Raw genomic sequence first — 18,122 nt, 5'->3', positions numbered from 1 at the left:
CACACATTGATCACTTTCTACCTTTGTTTTCTCTAAATGTTCTTGAAAACCTGTAAGTGTACCTCTAACGCTCCCTGGAAGACAGAGTGGTTGCTTTGGTAATTCTGAGTGGGGCCAATGGATATTCTGCATAACAATTCTATTTTGAACAGAATAAGTGTTAACTTCTTGAGGTCATGCTACAATACTTTCCTGATTAAAAATTTTTTTGAAAAAATTTCTTTACTGGTATTAACAGATAGGACTAGTCACTTCTCTTGTTTCTAAGCCCCAGAGAGATCTGTAGTTTAAAGGCAGTAAAACTTAGAGATTCAGAATATTTTTAGGACTAGACAGACTTAAATTCAAATCTTGACTCAGCCAATTAATATTTGTGTGGCCTTGAATAATTTACTTATTTCTTCCCTGGTTCATTTTTCTCATCTGTTGAATGAGGAAGATAGACACATAGCCCAGAGCTCTGGGTAGGGGAAGTGCTCCACAAATTTCAGCATTGATGTCATTATTGAGGCAAAGTGGCAATTTGTAAACAGTTCCTGGCTCGGATTTGGTGGCTTCTACTTATTCCTACTGCTAGTTTCTGATTCTACTCGGGACACAGGAGGCACTTCAGGATGACCAACAGCAATCCTTCAACTCTCTGCTTCATAATAAGACAATCTTTTATGCCCCTAGACTGTCGATGCCATGAGAAATTATTCCAAAAGTAAACTCCCATGAAACTTGTACTGTATACCGAGCACTTAGCAAAATGTGTGCACCTAGAACACAATAAATATCTGTTGAACAACAACGACAAAAATAAGTAAATAAATTAAGGCAGGTGTTAGGAACTTGGGTAGTTTCTCCTGTTCGTCCAACACTATATACAGTTTGGGTAGGTCTGGGAGAGAATATTATTCCCCCTTCTATAAAAAGATGCAGCGAATATAAACAGGAAAAATAAAAACTAGATAGACATATCTGTTCACCTGATGCTAAATTCAGCCTGTGTGCTGAGGCTCATATTCACATGTTTTCTTTCCAAGGTACTTTAGAGCCACTTCTCAAATTGAGGAACATGTATAAAGGACCCATGGAAAGGACAATGGCGGGGGTGGGGTGGGGAGGATCGAATGTGGGAGAGGGGGGCTGAGCAGGGCAGGGGAAAGCAATGGGGGAAAATAGGGACAACTGTCACTGAACAACAATACAAATTGTTTTTATATTAATCAACTTTAAATTTGAAGTCACAAAATAGCAGCAGTTGATCTATGATAAAAATTTCTGCAATTTTGAAACATTTCTAACATTAAAACTTGTATAAAATGTTATAACAGATATCCTCATGTAGATTTTGTAGATTTAACATGTTAGTATTTTGCTATATTTTCTTCAAATCTTTTTATGGTTTTTAAAGCCTACTAATTTTGTGTCAGTGTATCTCCTATTTTATTTCTGTTACACTTTATTCATGTCTGTACTCTTGATCAACCTTATTAGAGTATTTTTAAAATACATTTTTTCAAACAACCAGCTTTACTTTCTTTTCTAACGTTCACTTTTTTTTACTTAAAAATTCTTTTTAGCACCATTCTAGACATTTTGATACAGACCTCTTTCATTATCTATGTATATATTCTGTAACTTATACCATGACTTTTATATGACTCAAATTATTTATATTTTTAGAAATAATTTTTAAATTTTTTAAAATTTTTATATTTAATATTTAAAAACTTTTAAAACACATGAGCATCTTTTGTTATTGTTTTTAACTTTATTTCTTTGTTATAAGGGCAGTGTACAAAATACTGATTTTTTTGAAAGTTGGCTGGTGATGAATTCCTGAGCACAGTGGAGCAAGAGGGAAAAAAGATACTGCAATGAAACGTTTTTTGGCACCTAGAAGTTGTCCCCATTTACCCTTCCTTCTTCCAAAAAAGAGTAGATGGGAGGATGATACAATGGAAGTGAAATTAAAGGAGAGTAAGTTCATGGTAGAAGTGGGAAAAAAAATTTTTTTTTCATTACCCTAGATCCTCATATACTTTACATTTTCTTAAAAAAAAATAGGAGGAAAAGAAACAAGGGTTTATTTTCAGATGGAACAAAACCCCTTTTCTTCCTTTATTTACGCGATGCCAAATACGATTTATTTTTATGTAACTGTCTTCTAGTCAATTACATTTCTTCGTGTTATAGTCAAACATCAACTACAGAATAAGGTTTCAGGTAATATGCATCTCTTATGGTAAAAAATTTGTATAGAGCAATACATTTAAACTTCTGTTATTTGCAAAAAGATGCAGTTATGTAGTGGTTTCCTGGAAAGAGTTATAATTTCATGAGTTTGTAATTATCTACTCTCTGTATGTGGTCCACATTGATTTTCCATTCTCCCAATTTAGAGCTGCATCTCCGAGAACCTGATAAGTACCTTCTCTGCATTACAGTAATTTGTTGCTGAGGAGCATTTTGTGGGAACCTAAAATTTTTTAGTAGTCTGATAGGAGATTGATAGTTATATTAATGGGTCTGTAATGATTACCTCACAGCTGAAAAATAATTTCTCTTGCTTATTTTCTGGTTAAAATAAGCAATTGGAGAGCTCTGTTTGACTTACTAATAGAATTGATGATCAGATTTACCATATTATTTGTGTAAAAATAATAATTTATATTTTAAATGAAGCTTTGGGAGTCTAGAATGGCCAGCTAGAGGTAATTAGGATGCAGATTAATCGTACTAGAGGTATAATGCTGTGGTAGATATCGCTCATTTATTTCACTGAGCCAAACTTCTTTAAAGAAAAATCCCTAGATTATGAATATAAAAATTCACTTGGTGACATCCAAAGAGATGAGAAGTTGTACTCTGTTGAATAGTGCCCCTCAAAATTCATGTCCCCCGTTACCTGTGAGTGTGACTTTTTTGCAAATATGGTCTTTTTAAATGTAATCAAGTTAAGAAGAGATTGTACTGGATTAGGGCGGCCCTAATGACTGGTGTCCTTATAAGGGGACAAGTAAGACAGGATGCAGAGACAGGCACACAGGGAGAACACCCTGTGGAGACAGAAGCTGAAGCTGGAGGATTTGTCTACAAACCAATGAACTCCCAGGATTGTTAGCAACCACTGGGAGATAGGAAGAAGCAAGGAAGAGTTCTCCCATCTTCAGTGAGAGCACGGCTCCGCCAGCACCTTGATTCCAGATTTCTCGCTTCCAAAACAGAGAATAAACTTTTTTGTTTTAAGCCACCCAGTTTTTGGTAATTCGTTATGGTAGTCCTAGGAAACTAATACAGAAAGCATTTTGATTATAACTAATGTAAAAACAATGAGTGTGTGTTGGAGGCGTTTGAGCCTATATATAAGAAGAGAGGGAGTACAACTGAACCTTCTGGAAATGCATTTCATCTCAAAAGACATTACCAATTGTTCACTGAGGGTACTTGTGAGATTAACTCCTGGGAACCTGTCATAGTTTTTATAGTTTGATTTCCATAGCAGACATTACCCAGGGGAAATCAGTATAAGAAAAGATTCATGCACAACAATAAAAATAGATCTTAAGCTCACTGGGTCCCTGGTGGGTTGGTTGGTTGGTTGGTTGGTTATTTATTTATTTATTTTGAATCTGAGAATTCATAAGAAAATTATGGCCCGTGTTTTCTGTGGGGTTCCCCATCTCCTAATAAGACCAACTCTTTCCTTACCACTTTTATTTATATCCAGTGCCTTTCTAGTTCTGTTTCCTTTTTTTACTTCTGTGGAAACTTTTGCTACAATAATATTCTTTTTTATGTTTTTCTCTTTAACAGGCATTATACATCTGTTAAGTGAAAGTTTCTTTCTGTCAGCTAGATTTGTCTCCTTTTAATTTTTAAAATTTTGATTGATGACTGTGATACAAGATCCTAATGTTTATCAATAAATATTAAAGTAGTGCAGAGATTTTCATGACCACTTAGCTTTAGATGTTGGATGAGCTGATCACTTGGATGCTACCTGATTACTTGAGCCCTGAAATGGGATGGCAAATGCAAATGTTTAAGTGTGTCAACCAGGAGTATAAATGAGAGACAGGTTAGAGGTGATAAAACTGGCACTGTGTGCTGTATTTGTCTTAGGCTGATTTTTGTCCTATAGGAAAATGGAAATGTGGAAACAGTCCCAATGTTAACAGATCTCCTAATTTTTAGACGAAGATGAAAATCTAAGTTTCAAGAACTGTGAAGATGTGAGATTTTACCCTACTTGCAAGTTAACAAGTTAGCCTGTTGCAATTTCACCTCTGCTAGTGGGAGACAGGGGGCTCCCGGTCAGAGACAAAGGACTTTGTTATTCGTAGCCACAGCAGTAACCAGAATAACAACACTTTCTTATATTTGTATCATGAGCCTTTATGACACCTTCACACATAGTGTATTGTGTTACTATAAATTTAAAATTTAGGAAATTGGAATCTTTATACTAGGAAGTAAACATGCTTGCCCTTTGCTCTAGTGGGAGATAGCTCTCTTCTAACACTGTCCACTATTAGGTAGGAAGAGCAAAGGTAGGAAGAGGACAGTTTCCTCATGTCACTGCCAATTGAGAGGAAATCGGGAAGAGATTATTGTAGGCAAGCACCTGGTAGGCCAGCCACACAGCCATAACGTAAGTCTGAGTAGTGCACATGCTGAGGAGGAGTCTAGTGGGCAGTAGAATTCAGGGGCAGGGCTTAAGTTCCTGCAAAGGTATATAGCTTCTGAATCATGATAGCATTGATATAATTGATATGGAGTGAGGCTTGGTATTTTTTGAAAAAACTTCCCCTGTGAAACTAATGTGTGCCCAGGGTTGAGAACTCCTGTGCTAGAGTGAACAAGGATCTCGCCTGTAGAGGCTGAGCCCCAGTCTGCAGGGCAGAAGGCCGGTCCTGGGTCTGGTGGCCATGGAGTGGGAGAGGGCTGTGACTCAGAGCAGAGCAGGACCCCAAGGGTTGCAGAGTTGGTGTTTTGGCCTGGAAGTGTCTGCACTGGCCCTGTCCCTTTCATGATGACAGAATCATCCATATTCACATATGACTTTCATGCATGTAGCATTGAATGACCAACGTTCTGGAACTCCTTGGTCTTAGGCTAACCAGGACAGTTGACCACTCTGGTCTTTTTTAATTCAGGCCAAACCATCCTTTTTGGTACCCTCTTGACAACACCTACAGGATCTTATTTCCAGAGCTGGTGCGCTTCCTGACTCAGTACACAGCAGAATTCTCACAGGCTTTTATCTCATCTTCTATTTTCTTTCTCCTAGAGCCAGTTAGTTTGAGGGGAGTGAGAAAAGAAGTGGAAAAGAGCTATAGCCATTTACATCCTTTCTGCTTCAGTAAGAACCTGCTCAGGAACTGGTGTAGGGTTTCACCAAGCTCAGCAGTGAGGAGCTACAGAATGCAGAGGCAGCGGTGGTGTAAAGCAGATGTTCTCAAACTTGAGCGAGTACAACCTGGAGGGTTAGCGAAGACATATGTGGCTGGGCCACATCACCAGATCCAGCACGAGTAAGTCTGGGTGAGGCTTCAGAATTTAAATTTCTAACAAGCAGATGCTGTTGGGCTGGAAACCGCTCTTTTGAGAAACACCAGTCAAGACTTGACTTCAGGCATACCCGGGTGTGAAGGGGTGTGAAAGCTCTCTCTCAATCTGTTTCCTCTTGAGTGGAATGGAGAAACTTATATTCACCTCATCAGTTATCATGAAATATCACATAAGTCACCAAGATCATCAAGCTGAATCCCCAAAGTGTGGTAGACAATTTCATTCCCTGAAAGGTCCCAGGTATCTTTCTGGTATCCTCTACATGGGGATGGTTTGGTGTTGGGTTCACTGTTTTTAGGTTAATAATTCCAAATGTAATGATCAGCACGACCTAGGGAACTTTCTGCAACTCTAACAAAACCTGGGGCCCTACCTCCTCAGAGATGCTGATTGCATATAGGTGTGAGGGGCTGCCTGGGAACCAGGTGGCTTAGAAAACTCACCCATGATGGTTCTGCCAGCTTTGGGAACCACTGCTGTTGAGCAGCATTGCTCTAGTGCAGGGTTTCTCAACCACTGCAACTTCACTGAATCACCTGGAGCACTTTAAAAAAGTGCTGATTCCTGCGCCCCATCTCCAGAGATCACAATTTCATTGGTTTGGAATATGGCCTGGGCGTTGGGACTTTAAAGCTTCCCAGGTGGATCTGCTCTGCAGCCGAGGTTGAGACCACTGCTCTAGTGTGTCCCTGGAGTGAGGAAAACATGGAAATGTTGTTAAAATGCAGATTCTTGGCCTTACCTCAGAGCTGCCTACATAACCTCACTGGGAAGAGACACAGTAATCTTCATTATTAGTCAGTGGTCTGAAATGTTAGTCTTAACAAATAAATGATGAGAATCCTTGCTCAGAAGGACACAACAGAATTTCTCATTGAGTATTTCCTGATGGCACCTCTGACCTATTTTTATAGCACTTCCCAGGACCTTACTTTGTAATCTCACGGAATCCCCTGCATGCTTCTGTGGAGCAGCCTGAGTAGATATTATCCCCATTTTACTGATGAAGAGACTGAGGAACAGGGAGGTTTTCTCTCTAATAGCACTCTTGGGAATACAAACATAGGCACATCGCTTTGCTGAAACAAAACCAGTCTCATGAGAAACAAAACATTAGCCGGAATGTATGTGTGAAGAGAGGTGACACAGTTTTTAAAAATATACACATATGATAATTCAAAGGAGGGATTAGTGAGAAGTAATCTATCAGGAGAAAGTAGTCTGAGAAGACTCTTTGGAGGAGGTGGTCTTGGCCATCTTGGAGCTGATGAAGTGATGAAAATCTTGATAACACTTGACAGTTTCCTTTGAGGGTCTGGATGGAGCTCAGAGGACTCTGGCCTCGCTGCTGCGTGCCCATTGGTTCCCTTTATTGGATTTTTATAGTTTTATAACCCAGCCTGGGTAACTTCCTTTGTGCTATCATTTTATTACACTAATTATAAATTGTGTTTTTCTTTTGAGATCTTTCTGGCTGTTTAATAAAAGTAGGGTTTGTCTTTGACTTTGCAAGTAAGTGATTATTTTGACTTCCCAGAATAAAAATTGCAGTAAGACTTTTGTCTACTGGGAAGAGAAACCAATAGACATATGAAGTATCATTATGATATGGTTCATTTTTCTAGAGGTGGGCAATTTTTTTAGATATATCTAATTAGCTAAAAATAAACATCTGTACTGTTAAAACTATGTTATTAAATCAAGATGTATGAAGAAAGTTTCAAGGACAATGGATTTATTTCTGGAACAAAAGAGACAGTAAGGAAAAAGCTGTGACTGGCAGTCAGATAAAGAGCCGAACTCTAATAGGATGTGCTGGCTTTTCTCTTTTCCCACAACATCTGTCTTAGATTATTATATATAATAGCTACTTGCACAAAACACTGTTTCCTCAAGAAAGTCCTACAAAAATATGGAGAACCTTTATAATTGATAAGACTTCAGAAAGTTGGCTTAAATAGTGGTCTATAGAACTATACAATTTTAAACAAAATACAGTTTATTATTTTCAAATGTACATCTTTTAAAACAGATGTAAGTGCAAAGAAATATAATTGCATTTGTCTCTTAAAAATACCTATTAAAAATTTCAGTGCACATATTCTTTGACTTACCTGGTCCACATCTAGAAATCTCTCCTACATATATACTGATAGAAATGCACAAAAATTTATGAAAGGATGTTTATTGCAGTGTTGTTTATGATAGCAAAAAAAATAGAGATACTCTAAATTCCACTAGTACAGAACTGTTTAAATGAATTATTGTTCGCTCCCATAGTGAAATATTATGCCATTATCAAAAGAATGGGGTATTGATATGTAAAGATATCAAGATTACCTTAAGGAAAGAAAATCAAGTGGCAGAACAGTATGCATAGTGTAAATCCATTTGTACTTTGAAAAGGATATCTATGTATTTATGTGTATAACCATTTACTTAAATATGCATAGATCCTGATGTGGTGCACAAAATCTCAAAAGCGCTTATTTTTAAGGAGGCAACTGCAGCCTAGACAATGTGTATGAAGGGCATATTTTTAATTTTCTGTACCATGTACCTTCTGAATTCTTAGAATTTTTTCCATGAGTATTTATTATTATTAAAATAATGGAGACAAATAATTCTTAAAAATGAAAAATAAATTTTTAAAGTTTATTTCAATGATTTAAAAATGTATTTGTATAATTAAAGAAGCCTTTTAACATGAAAGCCTTTATCTTGCACTAAAAAATTTTCAGGTATGTTAAAAGTGCTCCATTACTTTGGTTCTTAGTTTCAGTAAGTATTGATTTATGGTGAATAATCCCTGAAAAAAAAATTGCAACACAAAAATTAATATCCACCATTATTTAGAAAAATGACATATACTACTGGTATATGACAGCTTCACAATTTGTGTTATAATAGGCCAAACTGAGGAGATTTTTTTCACCCTTGGTGTTTATGCTTCTCTTGAAGTGTCATGGAAACACTTGATCATGAATCAACCATATTGAGCTCTTCGCTTCATTTGCAGCAAACGTTAGGCTTTTGTGCAGATGGGTCCTGATCATATGCTGTTTTTGGATTGACTCCTGTTTTTCAGAATTAGAAATTAGTGAAAGACTATTTTCCATTATCTAATCATCTCATAGCCCTAAGATAATGAGATATTGCTTTAAAGCATGAATTTTTTGGTCCTGGTTATGATTTAATTTAACATGTTTCCAGAATTGGTATTTTAAAGAAAACTTTTGTAATTTATAAAACATTTTTTATATGCCTTTTTCTCTGACATATTTCCCCACATACAGTGACTTGTCAACTTCCATTATTCCCTAATCTGATACCATAATTATTGATTAGCTTCTTTGTTTCTATTTCTCTTTGTTCCTACTATCTTTTTATTTACTGTGTGTTTAGACCTAAACCTATGCTTTTAGATAAGAATCTCTCTCTGTTCAGGTCACGCCATTGACTGTTGGCCTTTTGTGTCTGGCCAAATAGAAAGCTAGAGTGTTGATTTATGATCCAGTTAGATTGTGTCCAGGAAGTGAAAGTTATTTGAAACATAAAGACATGTCATTCAGTTAGAATCTAATCTTATGGATAACTCACCAGTCCAACAGCTCCAACAGAAGATATTTAAAATTCTGTTAAATTTACCCTCCAGACCCACTCAAAAAATAAATTGAAAAAAAATCAGCCTAGGGGAAAGCTTAGATTTGTACTGTATAATCCACAGGTTTTATATCCAACTTATAAGTAATGAAGGGATGATGACACTGGCCACTTCCCAGAGAGCCAGGCTTGGCTCACAGAGATTGTGACCTCCTGCGTATAAGAGAGAATAATATTGTAGGATTGATGTTAAGATTTAAAGTGATTGTGTATGTAAATTGAGTAGGATAATAACTGACATACAGTAATTATAACAACAGCAAACATTTATTGAGTGTGTACGAAGTAACAAGGATTATTCTAAGCCCCTTATGCATATTTGTTCTTTAATCATCTGAACAACCAACCCTCTGAGAGAATTACCCCTGTTTGACAGATGACAGAGAAAGGTTTTGTAATTTGCTTGAGAGTGCCCAGCTAGTAAGTGAAGGAGCTGATAGCTCACACTGTTAACAGCTACACCAAACCAACCCTACTCAGGAAGTCAGCACCCAGCTTTGTTTCTATCCTTAAGCCTTCTGAGTTCCACCCCTGTCAGACACACATGTGAAGTACCACCCAACTTTATCCTCCATGAGATCCGACCATAATCCTCAGTCTATGGTGCTTGATGCTGCCTTGGGAACTGGAAGTGTCACGGGGTCAGGGACCACATTCTGTACCATGTTATCTGCTCTCTACCCTCTCGTCAAAGCTGAGGTTTACTCCATCTTGTGGCAGTATCTCATTAGGAGCAGCAGTCTTAGGCCAGGCTGCCTCCCCTGGAATTGCAGGGAAGCAAATGTCTTTAGCCTTGTTCTATCACCATGCCTTCCTTTTCTCCCCCTCCATTTGTCAAGCATGGAATACTTTAAGTGGGGTTAGTCCTTAAGCCAGACTGTGAAGTAGTTAACATTTGCCCCTTCAAGCCACCTATTCTATTAGTCTATCCTATTTCATTCTTTCATATCTCAGTGGGTCAGTTTAATTAAAAGCTTTCAGTTTCTGAAGAAATAGCAAATTGATGGTGGGGAGAGGGGAGGGGAGGATGGGAAAGGTCATTTAGGGCAGTGCTTCTCGAACTTCAATGTGCATGAATTAATCACCTAGGTAGGAGCCTTGTGAAAATGCCGTCCTCATACAGGCGATCCAGGGTAGGGCCTCAGATTCTGCATTACTGACACGATCCCAGCAATGTAAATGCTGTTGGTTTCTAGACCACATGATGAGTAGCAAGTATTTAAAAATGAAGGCACCACCCTGAGATGGCAGAGGATTTACCGTTAGGTTTTCCAAGAACATTTAATCCGAGAAAATGAGTCGGTAGAATTTGTTTAATGTAACGGGCTGTTAGAAGAAACTTCTCAATTTCAAACCCTACCCTAGACTGCTTAACAGTAAAGCCATTCCTAGTTGGAGAAACAAATAATATAAACTTGTCAAGTTTTGATAGAAACACTGTAAAAACAGGCATTCTCCTCCATCATTTTAATTTAAGTGACTCCTAAAAGATTTATATGCATTGTTACTGAGGTTTATGGGAAAGCATCATCGTGTTGCTGCTCAATGTTGAGTTTCTCATGACCAGAGAAACAGATGATGAAACTTTGGTGCAAGAGCCACGTGTGTATTTTAGTGCCTGTTTCTTTGTTCCTTCTCTCATCACCTACATGAAAGGAGAGTTAAGTCAACTTTTATTGCCCTGTCTTGATTTGGAGTGAGCACACTAGTTTTATGAGGAATTCTGTTAGAAATGGTTTGATATACTAATCTGAATAATGAAGTATTGTCCAGAGCTTTACATGTGGAAGTGCCATGTGGCAGAAACCTGTGCAGGGACGCGGCGGATTCTCCTTGCGATGGCAATGGCTTATGTTCTCTATTTCTGTTTTCAGGGAGGAGAACACTGTTACTACCAGGGCCACATCCGAGGAAACCCTGCCTCATTTGTTGCCTTGTCAACATGCCACGGACTTCAGTAAGTGTCCCAGAATTTTTCTTTTTTTTGTAATATCCATTCTTTAAATTACTTATTTTCTTTATTTGTAATTCATTGTAATCAAACCCGCTGTTTTATGTTGAGAAATAACTTGAAATCAGTGATGGATTTGATCTTTTCTCTTCTGTGGTTTATAAACAAACCATACATATTTTAAAATTAGAGTTGCAGAAACCCAGGGCTTTGGAATTATAATATGATACCTTGTAGTGATGTTTGAAGCATTTTTCTAATTTCATCCAAGTTGAGACAGGAGTGGTTTGGGTAATTTTGGTCTCTGTTTTTGTGGATGTTTAGCCTCTGGGTAGTAGTTCTACTTTTACTCCTCCTTGATGTTAGTTTTTATATGTTTATAGAATAATAGAAATTTCAGTAGATGGAAAGTCTTGACTCCTCATGCAAAGAGAAAAGGCTGCAAGTATCCTCGAGAGCTCATGTGTTTCAGCCCCCTTTCCAGCTAAAATCCCACCTAACTCTCTGCAAACCGTGGGAGGGTTCTTCTGCTCTCAGAAATCTCCAAGGATCGACATTCATCCTTCCTGGTGGGGGCAGGGGGACTTCCTTCCTTTCTCCTAAACTTCATTATCAAGGAATGTTTGTTGATGTTTAACATGGGAATACATCTACTTCCTCGTCCTGTCCTGTTGACAATGGTGACGCACAGGTGGCCGTCTTGCATTTGCTTTGTAACCCCTTACAGAGCTACTGTCATTCCTCAGCCTTCTACTTAAGCTAAATCATCTCAGTTCTTCCTTACTTATTTCCCTTAAAAAAGGTTTTTTTTTGGCACAGAACAAGCCAGCACTTTAATTCAGTTTTATTAAATCTTTGTTTGGCAAATTTAAAATACTTTCTGCCTGTTACCTCATTAGAGATGTGGCTTTTTCACCTACCCAGCAGTTATTGAGTGTCTGCTGTGTGCTGGCCAGTAGGAATATTAAGGTGATTAGGACATGAGCTCTGACCCCAAGAGCTCAGTCCAGGGGGGAAGCTAAATCTAGCTCAACTTCCTACTATGGAATATTATAGTTATATTTGTTTTCTTTAAGAGAGAAAAAAACTTCAAAAAATGGAAGCTGAGAGTGGGCACTGAAGGATGAGGCGGTGCTGGAGGGCTCCAGAGAAATGTCCCTGAGGAAGGTGGGGTGGGCCCCAGAACAAGGTCTGATAGAATCGGTCGAGAGAGGGGTTGGATTGACAGGTCTTACAGACATCAAGGAAAGAGATCTAATGGGGAAGCCCAGAAAATGTAGCTAGTCTGTCGCAAGGGTACCTGTGGTCAGGCTCTGGCAGCAGGTGTGTGAGAGAAGAAAGGAGGGAGAGTGAGGATCAGCTAAATAGCCAGAAATAGGGGACCACGTGCCTGACACGTTGGAGGACTTTGCTTCTTTGTTCTAAGAGACAATTTTCCTTATTTTAAAGATATCCTTTGAACAGAGAGACCCTTTTACAAACAGGAATCCATACCTCATATCTGAAAGCCTCAGTTTTCTTATCTGGAAGTCGAAATGTTGAAGTTGCCTAGAGCAGTAAATTTGTTCTGATTTCTAGATGAGCACAGCTGTCGGCTAGGAATAGTACACTGGGCCTGTCGACATTTGTGACAGCAAATGTATCTTGTAGCAGAGTGATATAAAAAATAAGAGGCTTTCCCTTCCTCTTAAAATCTCAATCCAGAGTCATTTGTAAGCACCTTGCCTAGTACTTATTCCAGTTTGCCTCCCAGTTTTTTAAATGCACACAATCTGTGACAGTCAGAGAGAGGTTACTGCTGTCCTGTAAGGGCTCCACGAGGGCTCAGAACCTGACTAAGCGCTTGCTGCTAAGCCTACACAGTCACCTGAAGGAGGATGAAAAGGAGGTTTTAAGGAAATTTTCATGACTAGATCAGGAGTGGAACTCAGAGTCTACCTCAGTTGTTTTAACTAAGTAAAATTTACTTTTACCTTTATAAAGCTTTTCATTTTAAAACTAAACAAAAACAGCCAGAAAACCCACTGTGTGTCTTGGAACATGGTCTGGATTATGTTTGGTGATCTTAGGCTTTTATGAGCATGTTGGAAAAATTTATTCTAGCTCCTTTTCATTTTTATTATTGCTTCTCATCTTGATTTGACATTCTGAACAGAAATTACTGATACAAATATTTTGGGTAGATATTACTGAATATGAAATAATTTATTTTGTCTCAATTGCAATGATTTAGATATGTTATATCATACATAACTCATCTTTTATAAATTACCAAATATAATATATTGAGATTTTTCATTTTCCTTGATTTAATTCAGTTGAACACAAAGGGAAAATAATCAGATTCATGTGTTCTACATAAAGAACCTGCAAGAGCACTTTTTTCCCACAAATTTGAGCTACTGGGTTATATTTTGGTCTTGGTATGTTTGATGTTAGGAGAAAATCCTATTAACTGTGGGACTCTAAAAAGAATGAAATCAAATGTAAGTTTATTGCCCTCTTGTGGCAATTCATAAGAATGGCTCATTTCTTTAAAAATACTGCGATGCAGCCTTTCAAAATTTTAGTTCAGTTGTTATGACCAGGTCCTAACTGCAGTTGTTTTTTTTTACCCCCCAGCATTCGCTCCACCTTAGTTCATGTCCATGGGTCGTCCATGTAAATTCTTTGGCTTCTCCATTTCCTGTGCTATTCTTGACATCTCCCTGTCTATTTTGTACTTATTCTTTATGCTGCTTATTCCCTCTACCTTTTCCCTGTTCTTCCTCCTCCCTCTCCCCTCTAATTTCCATTTCTGTGATTCTGTTCCTGTTCTACTTGTTTGCTTAAGTTTTGTTTTTGTTTTTGTTTTTAGGTTTCGTTGTTGATCCTTGTGAGTTTGTTGTCATTTTACCATTCATAGTTTTTGATCTTTTTCTTTTTCTTAGATAAGTCCCTGTAACTTTTCATATAATAGGGGCTTGGTCACGATGAACTCCTTTAATTTGACCTTATCTGGGAAGCACTTTATCTACCCTTCCATTCTAAAGGATAGCTTTGCTGGATAGAGTAATCTTCAATGTAGGTCCTTGCTTTGCATAAATTTGAAAACTTCTTTCTAGCCCCTTCTTGCCTGCAAGGTTTCTTTTGAGAAATCAGCTGATAGTCTTATCAGCTCCTTTGTAGGAACTTTGTGGAACTCCTTTGTAGGTAACTGTCTCCTTTTCTCTTGCTGCTTTTAAGATTCTCTCCTTCTCTTTAATCTTGAGTAACTTAATTATGATGTGCTTTGATGTATGCTTCCTTGTGTCCAAATTCTTTGGGACTCTCTGAGCTTCCTGGATCTCCTGGGAGTCTATTTCCTTGGCCAGATTGGGGAAGTTCTCCTTCATTGTTTTTTCAACTAAGTTTTCAATTTCTTGCTCTTTCTCTTCTCCTTCTGGCACCCTTATGATTCAGATGTTGGATCATTTAAAGTTGTCCTAATCCTCTCCTCATTTTTTTGAATTCTTGTTTCTTCATTCTGTTCTGGTTGAATGTTTATCTCTTCCTTATATGCTCCAAATCATTGACTTGAGTCCTGGTTTCCTTCCCTTTACTGTTGGTTCCCTGTATATTTTTCTTTATTTCACTTTGTATAGCCTTCACTTTTTCCTCCATTTTGCAACCATACTCAACCAATTCAGTGAGCATCCAGATTACCAGTGTTTTGAACTATGCATCTGATGTGTTGGCTATCTGTTCATTGCTTAGTTCTGTTTTTTCAGTTTTAATCTGTTCTTTCATATGGGCCATGTTCCTTTGTCTCAGCATGCCTGTTAGGTTGGAAGGGGTGGAGCCTTAGGTACGTGGGGCAACAGGGCAACCCAGGTCACTGCATTGTGAGGCTGTGGGGGGGGGGAGGGGTTCAAGAGAGAACAATGCTGCTTGCTTGGCTCTCCACTGTCTTTCAATCACTTCCCCCGCTACCCACAAGCAAACTGGGCTCTTTCGGTTCTGATTCCTCGGCAGGTGGGTTTGTGTACGTTCTAGCACACTTTAGGTCTCTCCAACAGACTTTCCTGTGAGGCTGGGAGTTTCTCCTGCTGCCACAACCCCCACAGGTTTTTACCTCCACAGGTGTTGAAGCTTTCTTTTCCCTCACTGGAGCCCTGGAATGTGCAGCCTGTCTCGCTCCCTAGCTGTTCCTGCAGTTTATCTGTACACATATGTGGGACCGTCCAGACTGCCAGCTGCCACCTCACCTGCCTGGTCCTCCAGCCGCCACTTTGCCGCGCATCCTCTCTGCCTGGCTGCCCATCTCTGCCCCTCATACTGCTCTGGATAAATGTTTCTTCTTTAACTTCGTGGTTGTTGGATTTCCATGTGGTTAAATTTTCTGGCAGTTCTGGTTATTTTTTGTTTTAAAATTTGTTGTTGTCCTTCTTTTGGTTGTGTGAGGAGGCAAGGTATATCTATGTATGCCTCCATCTTTGCTGGAAGTTCCCTAGCTGCAGGTTTTTATCAAGCATACTCCATGTTATAGTCTCAACATACTTACTGGAATTAATATAAACATAACAGAAAGGTATCAGTTCTCAAAGCAAATAAAACAAGTATGCCTTTTCATTGTTAAAGAAATTGTAATAATGGCACATTGTCATATCACAAACGAGAATCTTGTAGATTTAGATGGTGACAGAATCTTGTTTTACTTTACACTGTGTATCATGATATTTAAACCCAGTAAAAATAATTGATTTTCACATTGGACATTAACCTAGTACAAGAGGAAATAATGCCCAGTACTAGTTAAACAAAACAAACTGCTTGCAACTTAATTAGTGTTACCATGTGGACTTTATGAAAGGAATGGTTTTATATAACTTTCTCAGTGGGTCTGGCCAGGTCTTATCAGGAGCAGAAAGAAGGTTACTGCCATATTTGGTCTACTGTTTTGAGAAGGCTTGCCCCAGTGATTCCTTAGGCATGTATTGCCAGCAATAAAGGGTCTGGCAGAAGTAATGCCTGCTTGAAGTATGGTTAATAGGATAATAATATGGGTGTAATAATTTGTAGTTTTAATTCAAACATTTCACCTAAAATGTCATATGGTGGTGTGCTTGAGTGTGATATTGTTATGTTACAGAATTACACACTTAAGATTTTGTAATGAAAGACTTTATAATAAAATGGGATATTATTTGTGCTGGACCCTGTAGATTACAAACTGCATCTGTTTAGCTTTAAATTCCAAATACGGTGTTATCCAAATTCAGAAAGTGCACTCTTGTTTGAAAACCTTACAGATGTGAGAATAGCAGTTCTAAGGGTATATGAACATTGAGAACATGTGGAAGATGTTAAGGCGTGAATGAAAGAATTTGGATAAGGGCAGAGTTGGAAGCCATTATGATTATAGCCCAGGGAAACGAACCGATTTCAGTAAGCCATCAGTGAGAGACAAATACTGTCCCTTGTTTAACAGCTCTCAAGTCTTGCAGTCATTTCCACCTAACACTAAAAAATGACTGCAGAAGGTTACAGCTTCGCCCCTGCCCGAATGATATGACACATCCCTTCAGCCTCATCAGGGGCTTGATCTCAGTAGAAGGACCCGTTCCACCGAAAGGAGTGACTGTCAGGCTCTCTGTGAGTGAGAGCTGAGGCCCGCGTAGCCAGTGCCCTCCAGAGGATTTCGCAATCGGCTGAGAGCCACCTCCAGTCTAAGAAGTCCAGCACCGAACTCCAGACTTGCACCCTGCTCCCTGCATCCGGCTTCCTGGCGCCAACCCCATTCTGTTCTTCCTGCAGCTCTTTTCACCTTATTAAGTGGCAACTTCATTTTTCCAGTTGCTCAGGTCAAAACCTGGAGTCCTCACTGACACAACTCTTTCTTCCATACGTCATTTCAAATGAACAAATCCCATTGGTTCTACTTTTGAAAAATAGCCAGGATTTGACCAATTCTTACTATTTTCATTAGGACTATCGAAGCTGTCATCTCCTTTCGCCTGGATTAGATGGTACTAATGGAAATGCCATTACCATTGGAGCGCTGCTTCTGAAATTTAAGGGAGGTTGTGTTTCCCCTCTGCTTAGAACCTTGCAGTGGCTCCCCATCTCTCTGAGAGTAAAAGCGAAGGCCCTAGAGCCCACCCATTCCTCTGATCTCATTTTACAGCGCTCCTCCCTCGCCCACTCTGCTCCAGCCACACCGCATCCTCAGTGTTCCCGGAACACACCAAGATTCTCTTACCTTAGGGCTTGATTCTGAAGTGCTTTCTGCACAGACATCCTTATGGCTCACCAGACCACTTCTTTCAGGTCTTTGCTTAAATGCCGTCTTCTTTGTGAAGCCTCGTTCTAACCCTCGATGTGAATTAACAACCTTCTGTCTCTGGTCCCTGCATCCAGTCCTCTAGCACCAGTCATTGCCCTTAACCTGCTTTATTTTCAGCCCTGGAATTTATCACCATGTCATATATATTTAGTTGTTGATTGTATGAATTTTCTGTCCTCCCTAGAATGCACATCAGCACCATGAAAGCAGAGAAGTGGTCTGTTTTGTTCAGTACTGTATTCCCAGCACCGAGACCAGTGCACTGTACGTGCTTTCTAAGTGTCTGTTCAGTGAATGATAGTGAAGGCCGGTAGCCAATTGTAGATAAGCAGTTCAGAAACCAATCTGCCTGTGGAAGGAAGTCTATTCCTGCCTCTGCTCTCAGTGATTTCATAATTTAGGCAAGTTACTTCATCTTTTTGGGCTTTGGTTTCCTTACTTGTAAAATAGTCATTGTTCCTCCCTCATAAATTTGTGGAAATTTAGTTCGTGGTAATTTGTTGAAATGTGTCAGCTCTTGTTACTGTAGCATCTCTCATGTGTGTGGTAGGTAGGCAGTTCTCAGTATAGCCTCTGACACGTGCATCAGAATCACTTGGGGTTTGTTTAAAATGCAGCTTCATGAGTCCAGCGGAGACACCT

General features: G+C 38.9%; 1 protein-coding gene across 10 annotated transcripts in view; it reads left to right on the top strand.

Moving 5' to 3' along the window:
• The window catches only part of ADAM22 (ADAM metallopeptidase domain 22), a 209,409-nt gene that overhangs the window by 117,983 nt on the left and 73,304 nt on the right, over window positions 1–18,122 (top strand). For all 10 annotated transcript variants that reach the window (XM_054564359.1, XM_054564358.1, XM_054564356.1 and 7 more), the window contains exon 5: window positions 11,100–11,182. In XM_054564359.1, coding sequence (XP_054420334.1) covers window positions 11,100–11,182 — 83 coding nt within the window. The remainder of the gene's footprint in view (window positions 1–11,099; window positions 11,183–18,122) is intronic.

Source organism: Pteronotus mesoamericanus, unplaced genomic scaffold, assembly GCF_021234165.1.
Source record: "Pteronotus mesoamericanus isolate MK-2021 breed Mesoamerican mustached bat unplaced genomic scaffold, CSHL_Meso_final scaffold_85, whole genome shotgun sequence".
In the NCBI taxonomy this organism is placed as follows: domain Eukaryota; kingdom Metazoa; phylum Chordata; class Mammalia; order Chiroptera; family Mormoopidae; genus Pteronotus; species Pteronotus mesoamericanus.
The sequence above is the reverse complement of the archived record's forward strand: the minus strand, read 5'-3'. Positions and strand labels throughout refer to the sequence as shown.